This window comes from Hyla sarda, chromosome 4 (genome assembly GCF_029499605.1).
Source record: "Hyla sarda isolate aHylSar1 chromosome 4, aHylSar1.hap1, whole genome shotgun sequence".
Taxonomy (NCBI): domain Eukaryota; kingdom Metazoa; phylum Chordata; class Amphibia; order Anura; family Hylidae; genus Hyla; species Hyla sarda.
The window spans coordinates 182,387,778-182,404,422 of NC_079192.1; the positions used below are offsets into that span (position 1 = coordinate 182,387,778).

The 16,645-nt window shown below is 41.5% G+C and overlaps 1 protein-coding gene across 4 annotated transcripts in view; it reads right to left on the minus strand.

Annotated features, from left to right (window-relative positions):
- Window positions 1-16,645, minus strand: part of SHANK3 (SH3 and multiple ankyrin repeat domains 3) — a 502,635-nt gene that overhangs the window by 159,221 nt on the left and 326,769 nt on the right. For all 4 annotated transcript variants that reach the window (XM_056573015.1, XM_056573012.1, XM_056573011.1 and 1 more), the window contains exons 18-19: window positions 11,574-11,698; window positions 7,613-7,748 (exon numbers count right to left, since the gene is read on the minus strand). In XM_056573015.1, the coding sequence (XP_056428990.1) occupies window positions 7,613-7,748; window positions 11,574-11,698 (261 nt within the window). The remainder of the gene's footprint in view (window positions 1-7,612; window positions 7,749-11,573; window positions 11,699-16,645) is intronic.

Here is a 16,645-nt window from a genome sequence, read left to right on the forward strand (position 1 = left end):
TTAGAATGATCCATACATTGCTGCTGCTGTGCAGGCATCCAGTACCATCCTGGGCTGCACCTTACTGCTCTCCTGATATTCTAAAGAATGGCACTTTCCCAGGACTGCACACAGGAAGAGAGGAGTGATGGAGAGGGGTACTCAGACATCAACCAAAAATCTAGTTGTTTTGGGTGTCTTGGTTCTGTACTTATTGGTTCTATAATTCTCAGAATGCATTGCTTTCCCTCAGCTTTTCATCATAGTCATCTTACTCTGCCTGGTTCCCTCCAACAGCACTTCTGCCAGTATATTTTAGCATAACTATTTGCTGAGACATCAATGTATACTGCAGAGTATGGGCAGAATGTGGTACCCATATTTCAGCCACAGGTCACGAACCAACCATACATATATTTACCCAATGTGACAGCCTTATAATTATTGAGAATTCTGCCGGGATGGGACTTGCAGCATTATTCTATATATATGGCCACTGCACAGTATCACTTCTTCTGTCCTGTATATAGCTGAAGTTCCAGACTGAAAAATTCTGTCCAGAGCTTTCAAGTACGGCTAGCGCCGACTTACTCAGTTGGCGCTAGGACCGCATGTACATTGACATAGACTGTAATTTCTGCGGAGCAGATTCCGCCTGAAGAATGAACAAGTTCATTCTTTTGGTGGCAGAATTTCGGCAGCACAGTGTGCACGGTTCATGAGAATGCCATTGCTAGCAATGAGACTCTGCTACACTGGAATTTCCAAGCGGAATTTCAAAACGGAATTCCACTTGGAAATTCTGTAGTGTGAACCCGGCCTTATTGTATTGGTCCTAAAGTTGGCTATTTTAATGTGCGGAGCACAAATAAGGGTACTTTTACTGTGTGGGGTACTAACAGTTTGGTTCACTACCTGGGACAATTGTTTTCAGGGGCGCTATCCAGTTGTGGCTGAACAAAGTCACCATGGTAATCCAAACCTTTCCCAGTGAGAGGTGCTATTACATTTAGCATCTTAGCTTTTTTGGACAGTGCTAATAATCATTGGTCAAAACTGCAAAACACATACACGTCTTTTCAAAAATGCACACATTTTTACATGTAGTTTTCCAAATTAGTTTTAAACGCAATACAAAGCAATGTGTCCCCCCCAAAAAATGTTTCTAAATAGACTAGAATAGAATTAGGGGTTCTCATGAAAACCTTGCAATGATCCCACCTTGCACTGTCTATGGGAGGGAGCGTGAAGGCTGTTACGCCCCCTTCCATAGACATGAATGGTGGGGGTGTGACGTGACGTCACATGGGGGCCTGGCGTTACGTCACTTCTCCAGTCCCAGAAACCCGGAGGTTTCCGAAATTGTAGATGCAGCTCCGCATTGAATACCCCCTTAAGTACAGTAGTACAGAACATGAAATACCTCCCTGTATTGTAGGGAGGCACTACCAGACAGGAATTCAGTGTATACGCTTCAGTAATACAGGTGTTTTACCAGTGAATACCCATTCTAATTGGACAGTTCTTCCAGCCAATGACATGTTTTGCAGATCTGGGCTGTCCATAGAATTGTATGTTGAGTCTGGTTTCAAGTTACAATGATCCAGAAAAGAACATTGTATGCTGAAACTATTATATGTTGAGGCCATTGTAAGTGAAGGGATCACTGTAGCTTTCCCATGCTGTTCAGATTATATGACTTAATCCCATTTGATTGTAATGCAATTTCTTCTTTTAACAACAGGGACCTAATGGCCAAAAGGGAACAAGCCATATAGTTGGGAATGTGCAAAGGTTGTTTCCCTGATGCATATCTACCAGCAAGGAATCCTACGCAAACTGTTTAAACATTTATACAGATTTATTCCTTTTTATCAACCTTGATGCTATATTTATGCATGAATGCTGATTCAGATTATATATATACCTATTTGTGTGGAAATACCTTTTAAAATGCATGTTAATGCATCTGTCAAATCTGTTTATCGCAGGAAAATAAAGAGGAGCGTATTATCCTTTGACGGCTGTATTTATTGTAAGTACATGAAAGAACTTGGAGTCATATGCAGCATCAACTAGCCAAGGAACAATGTCACAGAATGTTTCAACATCAGAAAGTAAAAACAGCGTTTCTATTAAATGTATGAGATTAAGGAACTCCATCTGATCTTTAAAGATGAAAGGAATCAGATTAACACCCTTATGATAATAGAAGATAACCATAAGAATTAATTAACATGGCAGATCAGATCTCAGAGCATGGTACGTGAATGAAGGATTACCGCTGTGTCAGCTTTTTCCCTTAAAGGGAATCTGTCAGTCGGGTAGCTCATACTAACCTGCTGGTGTAAATAGCGCTAGTGACGCTGATCACTATGCTATCTTTCTTATGTTCCCCTGATATGCCGTTTTTGCAATATTTTCATTACTATAAATAAGCTAATGACTTTCTTTGGTGCAGAGGGGGAGTTACTTGTCCCCAATTGCATCACTATATCCCCATGCCAGCTTCTGTAACAACGCCTGCTTAAAAATATTCATAGGCCTCTCCTGCAGTGATGTAGCTAAAATGAGTTCAGAAATCCAGCACTTGCGCAGTAACATCTCCGAAGCCAGTGTGACCCATAGGGATATTTTTGTAATCTTCTTGATTAAAAATATCCCATGGTTATCCCATGTGCAGTATATACATCTTATTTTAAGGCACAGATCAGGGAAAAGTTGCACATTTTTGGGCAGACATCTGGTTTTCCCAAAAATGTGTGACTTTTTGCCCAATCTATACCAAGCTTGGGCAGGCTTGGCGCAAAGCCTGAAGGGGGCATGGTTACATCAGTACGCCAAGTTTACTACAATTTACACATGCTAGAAGGATTACTGAGGCTGCTGTACAGGGCAATCTCAGAAGCACTTGGATTATTCATGAGGTGTTTCTCTAACGCCCATAAAATCCCTTTCTGGCAGGGTTTAGTTTAGACTGGTATACGAAAACCTGGTATATTCCCCCCAATGTATCTTCCTTGTGACAGACTACAAAAAAATACCTGTATTTTTTCTGGCTGAAACAAGAAGGGGGAGCACAATGTAAGTGTCCCATGTGGTCTGCTGGCAAATTCTGTATCAAGCAGATACAGAGAGAGAAAAGATGCTGCTGCTGAATATTTAATAACAAATGACTGCACTGGATATATACAAATGCAATGCCGAATAAGCTTTCCCGCCTCCGTTCATTTTTTGATCATTCATCTATATCAAGTGCTGCGATTTCAAACACAGAGGTTGCCTGAAGGAATTTTATAAGATATGGGGATCCAGGTGTGCCTCACTGTTATCCCTTATCCTGAACACACTAAAAGGGCTGTCCCACCATCCATAGTATAGGGGATAATTGTCTGGTGGTGTGCTCAGCTGTCATTTTAAGAAAAATGTTATTTGAAATTGATGTCATATTAGTTTTCTAATATACATCCACAGCAATCTGTAAACAGTATCGACACAACTGCTGGACATTTCAATATTCCAAATGTAGCCCACCCTCCCCAACTACAGATGCGGCAGATTTTACAGCAGCTTGAAGTCAGAGGCCCATAAGCTGTCTCCAGGCTGTCGTAAAATGAAGTTGCATCTGTCCTTAGCAATAAGATAAGCAATTTCCATATAGTTCTTGAAAATGGTGCCACACTTCAAGTACCGATTCAGTAATTTCTAGTATCTTATTTAACAGTACAGCATACATGGGTACTGTATAAGAAATTTTAAAGAGAAAGGAATCTAAAAGAGAAAGGAAACTTACTTATCTTTGAGGTAAAACATATCAAAAAGCTGAATAAAATAAAAACAATATACAGTAAATCTTCCAACAACTTCACGTATTTAGGATATGTAGTATTTGCAATTCCTAGACATATAATTTGCTGATTATCTCCAGCAACAAGCAGGGATATAAAACTGCCCACAGATTGCCTGCAACCCATCAACAGGCACTGTGATGTACAAATCAGTAGGCTGTACTCAATAGACATTGGGGCAGATGAACTATGACTAGATTTCATATATGGGTAATAGGCCATGTTCACACACACTGTGAAAATGGCCTATTTTTTTTTCTACCATAAAACAGCTGTAAATTGTCAATTTTTAAAAGTTTTTTGGGGGTAACAATGTGTGCAGTAATTCCAAGGGCAGTTAAATTAATGAGGATGTTCATCATTTGAGGCCGTTTGTGGGTAAAAAAAAACCAGGAGTAGTACTGTAGAAAACAGCTGTAAAATGTCAAAAAATCTGCCAAGTTCTTAACCAATTTGTATAACACTGAATGGACGATTTTTGTACGCCTTCTAAAAATGGCCAAATAACTTTGTGTGAACATAGTCTTAAACTGAAGTTTATTATGTAAAATGCTCCACATGTGGAAACATTCTTAATAAATGTGGCACAATTTTGGCTGTTTGTGTGCCTTTACACTAAAGGTGAAGTCAGTTAATAGTTAGCACAATTTTCAGATACAATTCACATAAATTATAGTAAATATGTTGAAGTGGGGGAGACTTTAGTGTAAATATTAAAAACAGCACAAATTTTTGGGCAAAACAGGCATGTATAATTTTATTTATTCTTTTTTTGCCAGAAAACCAAAGCAGAGTGTAAAATAAATTTGCCTCCTTTAATGCTGCAACAGTCAGCTATACATTTTCGAGGGTTGGTCCAGAGAGGAAGGAGTCTATAGATTCTTAACAGACTGTAGAAAAATAATGTGGATTTTATTTCTGAAGCTACCAGTCATTAGCTGGAGACTGCTATGGTCTGTAGAAGCAATGATTCAGCTTTAAAGGGGTATTCCAGGATTTTTTTTTTTATTTGACTATGCTACAGGGGCTGTAAAGTTGGTGTAGTTCATAATATAGTGTCTGTACCTGTGTGTGACGGTTTTCTCACAATTCTTATATGATTTTCACTCCAATATTTATTTTTACCAGCATACAAAATGACTGTTGTCTCATCTGAGATTTTTCCCAGGTTGCAATGAGGCCGAGACCTGACTCACTCGTCAGCTGATGACAGGAAGCCTGTCTGCTTCAATGGGTGGAGGGATCGCTTGGTGGGAGAGAGTTCAATCTGCAACATCTGTAGGCACCCTGATTGAAAACCACACTGATTTGAATGGATGCAGCTCATTTATGTTTCAATGGGTGGGGTGGCTGATGTGTGGGAGGGAGGAAGATGGAATTGTGGGATTTGTAGTCAAAAAAAGAAAAGTCAAACAGGAAATAATAGTTCACAAAAAGCTAGCCACATTGTTATGGTAATCTCACAACAAAGCCATTTAGCCCCAAGACAAGCACAGACCCTTCCTAAGCATGTCCATTACTGTCTGCCAGGTACGTACTAAAATCACCTTATGCTGGATAACCCCTTTAACAAAAAAAACTAAAAAACTTCGAAGGCAGGACCTGTTAAATGTTCAACATATGGTGCGCCTATTACAAATGATTAAAATGATTCTGAACCTGGCTGTCTAGTCTTTGCCACAAAATAAAAGTACCACATTTCTGTTCCTTTCAAAGCAAAACAAACTACAAAGTAGATACAGTACCGATATCTGTACATATGAATAGTTTAATTCAAGTAACAGTTACATGTTTAACCCTTTAACTCCACATAAAATACATATATGTCATGGGGTTATTAAAGAGCTATAGAGAGGGCTCGGGATTCAATAATGTACAAATAAATAAATAAATAAATCATAAAATAGAGTAGTTGAAAGGTATTTATGAACAACCAAAAAGACTACAATATACTTAAAAAGAATGAATTAACACTCTAGCAGAAAGGTCTGCAACCAAATGTGCACATGTACATCTACTCTAAATCTCCCAAAAATCTAAAAAAAAATCTTAGCAAACTAGAATTTAACTCAAGAATTCAATGTACGTGTCTTCGGCTGTACTGGAGCCGAAGGTAGAATATGACCGTTCAATCTTGAACCTCTAGCAAATATTCTTTTTAATTGTTTAATATACTTATATAAAGTATGGCATATGTATCCATATCAGTATAGCTCTGTTTCTTATATAGATCTGTTTATACCATGTAGAGTAGTGGTATATTATTATTCATTTTATTTTATTATAATTTTTATTTCTATTTTAATATCTGCATTTACATCTAATGGTAGAGAGTTGGTAATTTAGGGTGACATCCATAATATATGTTGGATGTTTTGCATTTATATTGTTTATATACACTGATTTTTATTTTCTTCTTCTCATACTTTTTTTTATGTCTTCTTTTATAATTCTCTTTTGTCCAATAATCTAATGATTTTATATGTTCCTTATGTAAACTATACCCCTAGCCTATCCAGTCCTTTTACCTGTTACTTACCTGACACACTGATACAGGGGTTATATAATGCCATAGTTTTCCCGGGCATTTCACATATACAATTGTGACCAACAGCTATTGAAAAAGGGGACCTGGCTCCCCGAAACGCGTATAGCCACCATCCATATTCCTGGTCATTCCTGGTAGATCTACATTGGCAACCTTGTAGATCTACATTACTGTAAACCGCAATGCAAGTACATAAACGGAGCGTGCGCTCACGGAATTTCTTGTACTCCGCTGGCCAGCATACATCCTTCCCGTGTCTGCAACATTGATAGTACCGGTAAAAGGAACTGTGTGCCAACTCCCACCCCACTTGGGACGTTCCTTGCCTCACCCTGTGCCATCAGGGTAAAGTGGGCAGCCAACAGGGTGTACAGTGCTGCAGAGCACACCCCGCCAGCCATACACCAGGCATTACGGGCAAGAGGGAATTAGTGTTAATCTTCCTCCCACTCCGGACTTCCAATTTATCATCCCTGCGCCGTCAGGGTAGAGTAAGCAACTAACGGGGTTTACAGCACTGCAGAGCGCATCTGTCCGTCCTACACCAGCCCTGCTGAGTGTCTTCAATACGGTATGGCGCAGTCCGAGCCATCTCTAGTATCTGATAACTATTCGGCTATTCGAACTACTTTTTCACGTGGGTCCAGTGCGGAGAAGCCCCCTTCTGTACATAGGCAGCGCTGCTAGAGTGATATCATTAACCAACACTTACCTAGCTTGCCAATTGGGGAATTATTATTTGAGCCTTTTACCTCATTTTATGTGATTAATTTGTGGTAAGTCTGATGCAAGAGCCCTGAAGAAACATCACAGTGAGCATAATTTATTGTATAATAAACTGTTTTAGAACTATTATTGGACATCCTCTAATCTGTCACTGCATATCCTTTACCTGGTAGGAATTTTAAAATTTTTTGGTTATGAAGGTAGAATATGCTCAAGTGATCCTTGGGGCCAAAATGATCCTGGGGAACTGCATAGCTATGCATGGATTATTGTGGAAAGAATAGGTTTTACTGTCAGGTACTGGTAAAGACTCATTGGGGGGTAGTGGTCAATATTGGGGTGTAGTGGTCAATGTGGTGGTTAAAAACCTTCCTTGCAGCATAACAAAATGCATAGTGAAGAACTGCAAGTAACAGCTTTTCATAGAAAGACAGCATAATCATATTTTTTCTGCCTACTAACATTACATACACTCTAGCATCATGTATGTACATAGTGTATATGTTCTTACCCCTCCTGCGCATGGCCTCCTCAGTCTCAGGTTTGCGGCTCACAGATACAACCTTCATGGTTAGATGAGCACCCCCTTGGCGAATCAATGATACCACTTGTTTATGACCAACCTTCACGACATTTACTCCATTCACCTGAAGGAAACAAATGTGGAAGAAATTAAGGAAAACTAGATAGAAGAAATTTAAAGGGAGAAGGTAGAATGCTAAAGAGAAGCAGGTAAGAACATTTTGGCTAAAGACTGCAGTTTAAGAGATTTTAGCTGGTTTATGTATCGAATATTCCAAAAATATCATGTTGCCTTAGGACACAAGCATCCTAAGGAAGCACACACAAATCTGTAAATAACATTTCTGTATAATTTCAGCATTTCATTACTTTTGCATTGATCTTAAAGGGGTATTCTCATCTTCAAGTTATCCTCTATCCACAGGCGGCCAGAGAGGGCTATTATTTTCCATTCTCATGATCAGCAGGGTCCCAGTAGTTGGATCATTTTGTTACACTCTATCTTCAGGAGCACCAAACGAATGAAGTGTTAGCCTTGCATGCGCTACCATTTTATTAATTCAGACAACACTTGTTTTTAATTCTTGGGATCAGTGGGGGTCCCAGGAGTTGGACCCTCACAATAGTTATCCCCTTTTCTGTGGATAGGAGATAACTTAATGATGAGAAAATCCCAATCAAAGTGTAAGTGAAAAGAAAAGATGGAGATATTGACTACAGCAAACTATATAATTCCATCTCTCATTTTACCAGCAGTCTGTAGAAAATGTTGAAACTCATTAATTTTGCTTTGCACTTCTATATTTATAGATCCAGTATGAACTTTATTAAAGTAAATTCACAAGTTGCAGTAGACACCCATATTATATATACACCCTGTTCCAAATTACTATGCAAATTCTATTTAAGTGTCACAAAGAAAAACTAGTAAAGGTGGGTGTTCCACATTAAGCAGAGCACCATAATCAGGCAATATGGGGAAATAAAAGGATCTCTCTAAGAGTGAAATAGTTCAATGCCTTGGACAAGGTATGAAAACATTAGATATTTCACGAAAACTTAAAGGAAATCTGTCATCAGTATCACACGCACTAACCTGTCATACAGGCTTGTAGTGTGGGTGCTACTGATCAAAATGATACTTACAACGTCCTGAATGGCCCAGCCATTGCGCCGTTATCGTTATTTTTCTCTTTATGTAAATGAGGCGCCTCGGGCACGGCAGAGTTAGGACCGGAGCTCCGAGCACCCCAAGTGATCTTCTGTTGGGCAGGCACTCCGCCCAGCTCATGAATATGCGTGGCCTCCCTCCCTGCCCTCACGGCAGGTTTTCGCCATGGCGCATGCGCCGCCGGGGTGAAAACCTGCCGGTAGAGCAGGGAGGGAGGCCATGCATATTGAGCAGCCGGTCACCCGCCTGGCAGAATATCACGTGGGGTGCCCGAAGCTCTGGTTCTAACTCCGCCAGTGCCGAGGGAACTCATTTATATAAAAAGAAAAACAACCATAAAGCCGCAACGGCTGGGCCATTCAGGACATTGTAAGTATCATTTTGATCAGTATCACCTGCACTACAAGCCTGTATGACAGGTTAGTGCGGGTGATACTGATGACCGATTTCCTTTAAGCGTGATCATCACACTATTAAGAGATTTGTGGCTGATTCAGAGCACAAAGGGGTTTGTGCAGAAAAAGGCACATTGAGGAAGATTTCTGCCAGATCCATGCATCGGATCAAGAGAGCAGCTGCTAAAATACCATTACATAGCAGCAAACAGATTTTTGAAGCTGCTGGTGCCTCTGGAGTCAACATGTAGAGTCCTCCAGAGTCTTTCAACTGTGCATAAACCTTCTATTTGGCCACCACTAACTAATGCTTACAAGCAGAAACTGCTGCATTGGGCAGAAAAATACATAGAGACAAATTTTAAAACAGTCCTGTTCACTGATGAGTGCCGTGCAACCCTGGGTGGTCCAGATGGATGGAGTAGTGGATGGTTGGTGGACGGCCACCTTGTTCCAACAAGGCTGCAACGCCAGCAAGGAGGTGGAGGAATCATGTTTTGGGCTGGAATCATGGGAAGAGAGCTGGTCGGTCCCTTTAGGGTCCCCGAAGGTGTGAAGATGACCTCTGCAAAGTATGTGGAGTTTTCTGGCTGACCACTTTCTTCCCTGGTACAGAAGGAAGAACTATGCTTTTCGTAATAAAATCATCTTCATGCATAACAATGCACCATCTCATGCTGCAAAGAATACCTTTGCATCAATGGCTGCTCTGGGGTTAAAGGGGTACTCCGGTGCTTACACATCTTATCCCCTATCCAAAGGATAGGGGATAAGATGCCTGATCGCCGGAGTCCTGCAGCTGGGGACGCCCGCGATCATGCACGCGGCACCCCGTTTGTAATCAGTCCCCGAAGCGTGTTCGCTCCGGGTCTAATTAAGGTCGACTGCAGGACCGGCGGCGTGTGACGTCACGCCCCCGCCCCCCCCCCGTGTGACGTCATGCTCCGCCCCTCAATGGAAGCCTACGGGAGGGGGCGTGATAGTTATCACGCCCCCTCCCGTAGGCTTGCATTGAGGGGCGGAGCGTGACGTCACACGGGACGGGGGCATGACGTCACACGCCGCCGGCTCTGCGGTCGACCGTAATCAGAACCGGAGCGAACACGCTCCGGGGACTGATTACAAACGGGGTGCCGCGTGCATGATCGCGGGAGTCCCGCCACTGGATAGGGGATAAGATGTGCAAAGCACCGGAGTACCCCTTTAAAAGGAGAGAAAGTGATGGTGTGGCCTCCATCCACCCCTGACCTCAATCCTATTGAGAACCTTTGGTGCATCCTCAAGCAAAAGATCTATGAGGGTTGGAGCAGTTTATATCCAAACAGCAGCTCTGGGAGGCTATTCTGACATCTTGCAAACAAATTCAGACAGAAACTGTCCAAAAACTCACAAGTTCAATGGATGCAAGACTTGTGAAGCTGCTATGAAATAAGGGGTCCTATGTTAAAATGTAACGTGACCTGTTAGAATGTTTAAAAAGTTAAAATGTTAAAAGTTTGATTGAAATAGATTTTGATTGGAGTAAATATGCTGCAAACACAACAAATGACAATTTTCAGTTCTTTACAACCTATGAAGTGTTTTGAAACTTACTGTGTGTAATAATTTGGAACAGTGCATTGTAAGTTTTTTATGTTTAAAAAAAAATACTGTTCTCATTAGGTTTGTTCAATAAAATTTGAATTGTACTCTTAAAGGTACATCTCATCAAAAAAAACTTTTGATATATTATAGATTAATGTATGCAGAATAACTTTACAATTGCATGTTATTAAAAAATATGCTTCTTTCTATTTAATTTTCCACTTTGAAGAAATGACCACTAGGGGTCTCCCTACCAGTCCTGGCAGCAAGCATTTCAAACTCATGCTGGAGTCCTAAACACTACGAGCTGCCAGTCTGCTTTGTTCACAAAGGAGAACACTCAGAGCTGTCAGCCTGCTTTGTTCACAGCCTGTTTGGCTGTGAACAAAGCAGGCTGGCAGCTCTGAGTGTTTAGGACTCCAGCATGAGTCAGAAATGCTTGCTGCCAGGACTGATCGGGAAAAATACAATAGAAAGAAGCATATTTTTCATTAACATGCTATTGGAAAGTTATTCAACATTCATTAATCTAAAATATATCAAAAGTTTATTTGATGAGAGGTACCCTTTAATAGTTGATAACATGATAATTATGCTGACTGTTATTTACATCAATTATTTAGGTAAATGAGAAAAATATCACTTGCATAATAATTTGGAACAAGGTATATATCTAGGAATACTAAAAATATGTCTGTGTATGTGTCTGTAATGCTACATTTCAAGACATTGAAGCCAAAGGCAAAGTCTTCACATGTGTATATGGCCTTTAAATATGTGACAACATGCTGATTCCACACCTCAATCAAGAAGTCTCCTGTCCTAAGACCTGCTCTCCATGCTACGCCATCGACATCCACAGACTCCAGATATTGCAAAGCAGGGAAAGCTGGTGTAGGTGTAAACTCCTCAATCGGTGTCTCTGCTACAAGAAGATTTATTTTAACAATAAGTTATTAAATAAATACAAACATCCCATAGTATATTGTAAACATCTGTATTAACAGCACTTATAAAATGCAAGCAAGTATAAACTCTTATGGTTCTATCCTGCTATTTCTGCCATACATCCTATATACAGAGCACTGATATTTCTAGATAGGTAAATTAGGTCTCCCAGAAAAGTAATAGAAAAATAGTGACTGTACAGGGAACCTTTAAAACTTAGCTTTTATTATGCTAGTATAAAATTAGCAACAATGTGTGAAAAAAGAAAAAACTGCAAAAAACAATTAAAAATATTCCGATTAGGTCGCCATCAGATTGCTGTCCTTCATGTATAGCAGTGCGTCCATCTTAGGATACCAAAGTCTACGGATGCTTCCCTTAAAGAATATGTAAGGCTCAGCACAAGTTCACACCTTAAGCATCACCACTTAGCTTGGGGATCCGTTACTGTTGTGTAATATCCGGATTCATCCCTATGGAGAAGATTTTCTACAGTTGGCGAAACAGCATTCGCACAGGATGCGCTGTAATAGTCCTACTGTAAATACATCAAGTATATATCTTCAAGTGCCATTTACTATAGATGATGATGCTTGGATACAATTCACACTGATATAGCGTTTTCTATTGATTACTCATGCTAGGTAGTTCCATTCACAGATTCCAAGCACAATCCAACAATCCACACTACCGATGCGTTAGTTATTACAATGACCACAGCATATATTACCGGCACAGTCTGTGCTTAGCGTAGCATGTACTCAGAGCATAATACACACTTATACTGCATTTAAATAAGATGACCACAGCGTATATATGTCGAACACGATTTACAATAACATAGCGTTTCCAATTCTAAGGTGATGTTATGTATTTTTATTATTATTCACCCACTCAAGACGTAATTCACACTGCTGCTCTGTTAATGCTTTCAATGACTACAGTATATACTCTGAGATAAGTTCACAGTCTGTGCATAGCATAGCATATCCTCAGGGCATAATTCACACTGATCTTGCGTTTGGGGGAGATTTATCAAAGTTATCTATGTCCTGCATCAATATAGACTAAACTACGGAGGGTTAGGTCGGTCTATTGTGCGCCTCATTTATCAAAAGTCGCACGGCTCTTGATAAATTCTGCGCACAGACTTCGGGATCTATGCTTTAGACTGTATTAAAACGCTGTATTAAAGTCGCTTTTGATAAATTCAGCACCAATGCAAAATAGACTAGAATACATCATGTTCTAAAAATCCTCTAGAGCAAAAGTCGCTAAAAAGTCGCACATATTTAGACTGCGACTTTCTGTGCGACAAATTAAGTCAGGAAAAACCAGTCTAAATCCTTTGATAAATATCCCCCAATGTGTCTATATATGCTTAGGTCACACTTAGCTTATCTTCTTGGTGTGATCATGTGCGACCATATGAGGTAGGTGCTTCCATGATGATGGCTCCATCTCTCAGGCGTGACCAACATGTTTCAATAGCTTATATAATAAGGGACCTAATGTAGAGTTTGGAGGCCGTACTGCAACAACATACCTGTCCTCGCTATATAATTAATAGCTCCCTGCCACATGATCCGCAGGTCCAATCAGCGAAGCAGACGTCGTCACAAAGGTGTGACTCTATTGCTGCACCGCCGGCCAGGTATCGCGCGGGCCACATGACTACAGGTGCTTCAACACGTGATCAGGAGGTAGCGTTCCACACCTCGTTCTGATCCTGCATGGAGGTAGGTAATCCTATGCACATTTCCTAAGCTTGCATTTCATCTATGTACCAGCAAGCCCTAAGGACTTGCTGAAACAGGACACTTTCGGGGACTCAGGCTTCAAATATTCGTATTCAGTTTTATCTATCAGTTTTGCTGACAGTGCCATATTTAGGATCGTGATCAGTTCTTCACTAAATTGTTTTGTGGGGTGTTGTTTAAGCTGGGCATAACAATACTTGCTATTCGGAGTTCCGCTGGCAATTCTGTCAGAACAACATGAGTTTACCGGAGAAAAAAATAATACATGCACTATTTTTTTTCTCCGCTAAACTACCGGATCCCTGATGGACCCCATTCAAGTGACACGGCAGTGTCCGTAGTGTTCCGACCCGTTTCAGGTTCCATTCTGCTCAAGAAAAAACAGCTCACAGCTGACATTAATGTGAAGTTGCAGTGTTTGTTAGTTAACACAAAAAATTATTCAAATATATTTTGTCTCCTTAAAAATAATAGAATGCACTAAATAGGGATAAGGGACTTAAAATTTAACTTTATTATTATTCTGTATTAAAATATAAACAAGAGGATATGTGTGCACTTAAAGGGGTACTCCGGTGAAAACCTTTTTTCTTTTAAATCAACTGGTGGCAGAAAGTTAAACATATTTGTAAATTACTTCTATTAAAAAATCTTAATCCTTCCAGTACTTATTAGCTACTGAATGCTACAGAGGAAATTCCATTCTTTTTGGAACACTGATGACATCACGAGCACAGTGCTCTCTGCTGACATCTCTGTCCATTTTAGCAACCATGCATAGCAGATGTATGCTACGGGCAGCATGGTGGCTAGTGTTATTATTATTATTATAATAACGTCAGCAGAGAGAACTGTGCTCGTGATGTCATCAGAGAGCATTCCAAAAAGAAAAGAATTTCCTCTGTAGTATTCAGCAGCTAATAAGTACAGGAAGGATTAAGATTTTTTTAATAGAAGTAATTTACAAATATGTAAGTGAGCCATTACACCTTGTTCACACTGGTGTGTTGCTGGGCGGCGTCCGTTGCTGCCGTGGCGCCGTGTCTGCGGGCGGGTGCGGCCCATAGACTGGTTTGAGTGGCATTGGGGCCGCTCTGCCAGTGGGTCGTTTCCCCCCCCCCCCCCCCCCCGTGGGCACTGGTGTCGCGGTGGTATGTATGTATAGTAACAACCTGTTAGTTTTTGATATTATGCTGAGAAGCAATGAGATCATTATACAAGATTGCAGATGTGCGCCATGTCTGTTTTCTACCCGAATTCCCACTGTGATTTCTATCCCCTCCTTTTTTTTGTTTGAACATGTGCTGCACTCTTCCCCACCCCCTCAGCCCAACCCTATATAGGTAGTAATTAGCTACACAAGGGCCATTTCATTCCTAGCAGCCTCCCAGTCTGACTGGGGGAACATGGTAAGTGAGCCATTACACCTTGTTCACACTGGTGTGGTGCTGGGTGGCATCCGTTGCTGCCGTGGCGCTGTGTCTGCGGGTGGGTGCGGCCCATAGACTGGTTTGAGTGGCATTGGGGCCGCTCTGCCAGTGGGTCGTTTCCCCCCCCCCCGTGGGCACTGGTGTCGCGGCGGTGGTGGTCGCCGCCCAGTGCTGCGCCATTTTATGCTAGGGACGTTAGGGACCCACTCTGAATAGGTGGCCTTGACGTGGCGAGTGGGCTTGTACTTTTTGATCAAAAATGTATACTAACAACCTGTTAGTTTTTGATATTATGCTGAGAAGCAATCAGATCATTATACAAGATTGTAGATGTGTACCATGTCTGTTTTCTACCCGAATTCACACTGTGATTTCTATCCCCTCCTTTTTTTTGTTTGAACATGTGCTGCACTCTTCCCCACCCCCTCAGCCCAACCCTATATAGGTAGTAATTAGCTACACAAGGGCCATTTCATTCCTAGCAGCCTCCCAGTCTGACTGGGGGAACATGGTAAGTGAGCCATTACACCTTGTTCACACTGGTGTGGTGCTGGGTGGCGTCTGTTGCTGCCGTGACGCTGTGTCTGCGGGTGGGTGCGGCCCATAGACTGGTTTGAGTAGCATTGGGGCCGCTCTGCCAGTGGGTCGTTTCCCCCCCCCCCCCACCCGTGGGCACTGGTGTCGCGGCGGTGGTGGTCGCCGCCCAGTGCTGCGCCATTTTATGCTAGGGACGTTAGGGACCCACTCTGAATAGGTGGCCTTGACGTGGCGAGTGGGCTTGTACTTTTTGATCAAAAATGTATACTAACAACCTGTTAGTTTTTGATATTATGCTGAGAAGCAATCAGATCATTATACAAGATTGTAGATGTGCGCAATGTCTGTTTTCTACCCGAATTCACACTGTGTTTTCTATCCCCTCCTTTTTTTTGTTTGAACATGTGCTGCACTCTTCCCCACCCCCTCAGCCCAACCCTATATAGGTAGTAATTAGCTACACAAGGGCCATTTCATTCCTAGCAGCCTCCCAGTCTGACTGGGAGAGCATGGTAAGTGAGCCATTACACCTTGTTCACACTGGTGTGGTGCTGGGCGGCGTCCGTTGCTGTCGTGGCGCTGTGTCTGCGGGCGGGTGCGGCCGATAGACTGGTTTGAGTGGCATTGGGGCCGTTCTGCCAGTGTGTCGTTCCCCCCCCCCCCCCGTGTGCACTGGTGTCGCGGCGGTGGTGGTCGCCGCCCAGTGCTGCGCCATTTTATGCTAGGGATGTTAGGGACCCACTCTGAATAGGCGGCCTTGACTTGGCGAGTGGGCTTGTACTTTTTGATCAAAAATGTATACTAACAACCTGTTAGTTTTTGATATTATGCTGAGAAACAATCAGATCATTATACAAGATTGTAGATGTGCGCCATGTCTGTTTTCTACCCGAATTCATAATTTACAAATATGTTTAACTTTCTGCCACCAGTTGATTTAAAAGAAAAAAGGTTTTCACCGGAGTACCCCTTTAACTATATAAGCTAAAAACGGCCACCATTTTATATATAGGCCACAAAATTACATATAGATATATTCAGTCATAATTATTTACTTAAGACTACATATATCAGATAAATAAATGGTAGATATGGAGGACCATAGTCCCCAGGTTAATATTGCACTTACATAGTTAATAGATTAAAGCTCTAGAGGACAGTGCACTGTTACAAATGTATCTGGATAGGTTGGAGGTT